Source organism: Thermobia domestica, chromosome 8 (assembly GCF_964235325.1).
Source record: "Thermobia domestica chromosome 8, izTheDome1.hap1.1, whole genome shotgun sequence".
Lineage (NCBI taxonomy): Eukaryota > Metazoa > Arthropoda > Insecta > Zygentoma > Lepismatidae > Thermobia > Thermobia domestica.
Genome location: NC_137461.1, coordinates 16402081 through 16408080, shown reverse-complemented (window position 1 = coordinate 16408080; position 6000 = coordinate 16402081). Strand labels below are relative to the sequence as shown.

Below are 6000 nucleotides of genomic sequence, written 5' to 3'. Positions count from 1 at the left end.
CTGCTCTGACCTTGCTAATGTCCGATGTTTACTTCTTTTTTCTTCCCACACTCTGCCTTGTGTACAATGGGTCCCGGGTTCGATTCTGGTCAAGATACATGAGTCGGATCCCATGTTAACCTGTAGGTCCCATCCATAGAACGTTATCATAATCTCATACGGTACTAGTCACCATGGGTTCTCCTTGCCTAAGGACTTTCACGTCTAAGACCTGCCTTCGGACAGAATCCCACATCACCATTATCACACATCGCTACAACAGAGGGTTATTAATAGGGGTACAAATCAATGCTACGCAGGCCCATATCTAAGGAGGTCTACGAGGGCCGGCCCTCCTAATTTTTACCGGCCCCCTTAAATTTTTACGGTAGGCTTGCAAATGAACTATAGTATGGTTGGATCGGGCCCCCCTAACTTCTACCGCCCCCTCTAAATTTTTGGGATGGCTACCGGTTTGATGTTACGCGTCGCACGGGGGCATAATTACGTCTTTCTTTCAAAGTAATTGGCCAAATGGACAGTGATTAGTGGTTGTGACCATAAAGACCTTTTCTCAGAATCACTGTTGTCTTCCATACTGCACTTACCGTACTTAACACCGAACAGCAACACAACAGCCTCTAGAAGTGAGATTTGACACCAATCTTTCAATGGAATTTTGAAGGGAGCTTGCAGTTTATGAGCATAGGAAAGACTAACATTTAACTTCGCTTTCGTAAGATATCCAAACATTTTAAGGGAACGCTTCAGCCCAAAGTCCCCTCGTAAATTCGCCATTGACCACAGGGTATTGATAGCATTGGTAATCAATACAGGCCTTCCAGCAGGACATTGAAAAAGTATACGACACTTTGGTTTATAAAATAGGACAGTTTAGTTGATACAATGGAATACTATGCTCTGAAGCACAGAAAAAAAATACAAATGTATTGTAAGAAAAGACCACCCTTGACCCCAATGGACAACTATTTGTTATCCAAAATACTAAAAAAAAGCTCGAATATCTTTAGAATTCAGAACATATTCGCACTACCTCAGAAGAAAAAGAAATAGTTAACTCTTATTTATAGGATTACCATGACATTTAACACTTTTAACATGCCGTTATTCATATATAATATTGAATGCGTGAATTTAATTAATCCATGTAAAAATATTAACTATTTCTCTACCTTCCTACTATCCTTCTAGTTCTTTTATTTACAGATGAATTTTATTTTGGCATTATTTTTCATTACTCCACATTTTTCTAATGGAAAAAGACTGACAACTTATTTCTCTGTAATAAAATACTTGAATCTAATTAAACACTGAATTATTTGATCAAAGTATTTCCCTCTGAAATAAATAACGTAACAGCATTTCATTCATCATAGCTCTGCAAATTATATATACACTTCTAACAACTGTTATATAACATGCATTTCAGGACATTTCCAGTTCATAAATAATTTCCAGGACATTCCCAGGATTTTCACCATTTGTCTGCTTTCTATAACTTTTCCAAAGCGTTTCCACGACACACGTTTATTCCCAGGTTTTTCAGGACGCGTATTATGTACAGCAATATTGGAAAGCGTTGGGATATGTTGGTGAATACCAACACACCTCAATGCCTAGCCAATACTGTTGCACACACTGCTGAAAGAAAAGGCTAACACAGCTTGCGTTATAAAAAAAACTGGAGAATGGCAAGGTTTCTCAGCTAAGCTTCACTGGGGAAGAATAGGCACATAGGAAACAAAGATGGGAAAAAAAGTGTCCATGGGAGGATAGGAAAAATCAAATTAAAAATAATAGTGAGGATTAGTGACTGTCCCTTAGAAAAATACTGTTAAGACACATTTAAGCATATTGCTAGTAAGTAGCAATTTAAATCATCACTAGAACTGTTCTTAGTTTGTATTTTTAATAATTCAATCACTGAAAAATATAGGAAATATAGGACATATATAGCAGTGGTGCCCACCCCCCCTTATGTCCATGACGCACCCCCCAATTGTCTATCCATAGGTGTTCTTCCATGAAAAAAAAAATCTTTTCGATTAATTTTTACACCCCCTCAAACATATTTATATAGGTTTTTAACCCCCCCAAATATTTCAATGACGCAATTTGCGTCATAGCCCCCCCCCCTGTGGGCACCCCTGTATATAGGACAAATATACACAGATTTCCGAAATATAGGAAAACACAGGAAAATAGGACAGTTGGGAGCCCTGATCAATATCACGAGACCTATACGAGAGGTAATTACAACCTTATCGTTTAGCATCACTAGTGTCGTTTTCTTTCTACGCTGCACTTACTTGGCGCCAAATATACTCCTACCAAGTTTGGTTGTATTCTGTCAAGTGGTTACGTCTCCAGAGTTCTCTGAACAGCGATACTTATTTTATGATAACGTGGTATATATAAAAATAAATAAAACAATAACGCTTGAATCACCCGACCGATCTCGATCATAATTTTTAACGTAGATGAGGTTCGGGCCTTGGATGGTTCATATCATTTAACTGTGACGGAGCAACTTTGGGGATGGAGAGATACGTAAAATATTCAAAAATGACCGATATTACTGTCGAATTTATAGTTTTCAAGGTCGCTGAGATGAATAGTGACACTTTCGATGCCATTTAAATCCAAATTCAGCCCCACAACTTGGGGATTTATATATATTAAAATGATTGAAGATAATCAATATTAGGTCGAATCCATCGTTTTCGGGGTCACTGAGACGAACAGTGACCTTTCCGATGCCTTTTAAATACAAATTCAGCCCGCATTGCCTTTTAAGTCCAAAATGAAACGTATTCTTTCCGTGCGAAAAATGGGCAATCTGCTCGAGTTTCCTAATAATCCTCAGTATCCTCTCCATGATATTACCGTACTCGTCTGTATATTTTAGTACAAAAACATAAAAAGAAAAAAAGCTTTGTAAAGAATTTACTCTATTATAATCGCAGCCTACAGTTTACAAGAGAGAAAAAAAAATTGTGATACTACCTTTTCAGATTCACATTTTAATTAACTGATCGAAAATTACCGTTCCTTATCAGCACTGAGAATAAGACTGGGCCTGTAGTTTAAAGTAGGATCAGAACTCAAGTGTATCTGAGACAAGCATCCCCTACTAGAAAAGAACTCAGGTTCACGTGCATAAGCAGAGCATGCGTTCGCCACTTGACCATGATGGGACATACTTGTCAATAAGTAGAACTTACGAGTGTACATCATGGATAGGGACGATAGACACTCATAAGGAATCTGAGAAATGGTTAGTATTGTTATCTAATCTGTGGTGCGAGGGGATTCTAGTTCTATTCCAGGCCATGCAAAGTTGTAATACGTTGAAGGAAAGTAATTGTAATATATATAATTTGATGTCATTCAGGCTAGTAGCGCCACGCGTGGGCATTACTGGAACTATTATTCGAAGTGTGAAGGAAAGGAGAATGGCTAGTGCCTATTTTGGACTAGTTACCGAACCGCTAATAAAATCTTGCATTTGTAGCTGTATTAAATCATTGTAAATCAGGAAAAATATTCAGATTTGAAGACAAGTGTTTCTTAATGTGGTTAACTACCAATATTATTGAGTAGTGTGGAAAACAATGTGTGGCTCTGAGTTAGTTGTGAAAATAAATAAAAGTATTTGAACGCTAAGTATATGAAGTTAAATGTGGTATCTTGTTAGTGACCTAATATTCTGTAAAATAGTATTTATATTCCTATTGCATTCAGATAACTTTTAAACATCTTGAATACAATATATATATAATTTCAACACAACGTTTTGGGTTATATTATCCTAAATTGTGTGTTCAAAGGGAAAAATCGAATTGCGATTTGAGAATTACTGACATTATGATAAAAGAATTCTCTTCTCGTTAGAGAGGATCTTTGCAGATAAATGGTAGAAACTTACTAAGTACATACATGACTGCACTATTGTTCTGTAATCGCAACTATTTTTTGGCAAGAGTACTTCGGTCTTAACGGTGTTGAGTGTGAGAATGTGCTTTGTAGTTACGCCCTGCCGGATGACAACAGATTGGGTATCTTGGAATACTTTAACACGCATTACAAAGTTGACAACATTGTGTTTGCAGGGTTTTCCCATCTCTTCCCACATTTTCATTTTGCGAATTACAACATAACCGTTGTTTCATGAATCATCTGTCTCCACAGCTATGAAAAGTGAAGAATTTATCAACACACTGGATCAATATCCCTTATTCAGGTGGGGAAAAAATTACATGAAATCTTCTAATACCTACCGCGCAGCTGCTTCTTGTGAATTGGTTGTGATCTCTATGGCAAGCTGTACAGACTTCTGCAGGGCATCTCGTGTTCGTTGGTCCACAGGTTCTACACTCTGGATATCAACGCTTGTAACAACTAAGTTATTCTGCGGGAAAGTTATCTGCTTCCGGATTCGATTGTTTTCATCACGTCCAAAAACTGCAGTGCGGATTATCTCAGCAGATCTCTGAAAGAGCATGTTTTAAAAATTATTATTTATAAACTATATACTGTAATGCACTGTTGCGAACAGTATAAGTAAATAGTTCATATTTGAAAATTATCTAACTTATTTTTGAATTTACTTATTTAATTTAATTAATGGAACATTGCTTAGAAATTTTGCTAATCATTTTACGTACATTTTGATCTAATACTTCACGAAGGAAGCCAGGAATATCTACTTATCCATAGGTACAGTCATGTCCAAAATGATTGTCGCATATCTGTAACTGTCTTCTTGTAAGAATATAATTTGATAATTATGTTGCAGGGCACTTTTAATACTGATACTATGTGTATAATCGGGAAATGTATATTTGTGGTAAATTTCATAGGAAAAGAATAATAAATACGAAAATTAAAGTGAGTAAAACAAAATGTTGCTAAATGGACAAGAAAGTTTTATTTTCGTTTTATTGTTCTTATTTACTGTTCTTTTGACATGAAATTTGACACATACATGTCTTTGCCGATTATACACATACTAACATGGTAAGAAATATCGGGTGAATTCGTTATCAAATTAAATGCCTAGAACAACATATTTATAGACATGCGACAATAATTTTGGACATGAGTGTACATTACAAGCACTAATTCTAATGATATCACAAAAAATATTTACAATTTATTCTAATAAATGTAAGTTATTCTGTTCAAATACTCAATAATAAAGATAGACCTATTTTTATTGCAATTTCTATCTTCAAATTTTTCAGCATTTAACTAAAAAAGTAAAATTTGATTTAAAACATTTCTGTGGATGACAATGATACATAAAGAAACTTTGTGTTTACGACGGCTGTCCAGAAAGTCCCTAACGCTTTGAAACAAACAAATAAATAAATAAATAAATAAATAAATAAATAAATAAAAATAAAAAAAGTAACAGAATGAAGAAACCCAATTGTATTATATATATTTGAAAGGTAAACTCTTGAGCTATTTTTCCACATAATCGCCATGCGAATTAAGGCACTTATCATATCGTGGCACAAGTTTCTCAATACCGTCGTGGTAGAAATTGCCGCTTGCGATATCAACCACTGGCTTACACCAGCATACAGTTCGGCGTCACTATCAAAGCGTTGTGTAAGAGTTCCGTAATTGTGAGACTACGATTTGCACGAATTTTGTCGTCGATTTGCCTCACCTGTTCAGACACAAGGCTAGGCCTACTACTGTGGTCCTTATCGTGAACATTGGAACAGCCATTTTTAAAATCAATGCACCATTGCCTCGCTTGGCATTCACTCATTATTCCATATCCGTACAATTCACATAGTTGGCGATGGATTTCAATTTTTCTTTTTCTTTCTTTTCAACAAAAACTTAATCACAGAACGCACCTCACAAGAGGAGGAATTTTCTATTGCAGCGCACATAATAACACGTCATAGAAAGCACAGTAAGAGTGTCACAGTCCTCACGTTACCACAGCCGAATGCGTACTGAGTGTGGCAACGTTCTGAC

At 36.0% G+C, this 6000-nt stretch overlaps 1 protein-coding gene across 1 annotated transcript in view; it reads right to left on the bottom strand.

Moving 5' to 3' along the window:
* The window catches only part of LOC145692713 (major vault protein-like), a 75794-nt gene that overhangs the window by 20343 nt on the left and 49451 nt on the right, over positions 1–6000 (bottom strand). The window contains exon 12 of the mRNA XM_081768128.1: positions 4281–4492. Coding sequence (XP_081624254.1) covers positions 4281–4492 — 212 coding nt within the window. The remainder of the gene's footprint in view (positions 1–4280; positions 4493–6000) is intronic.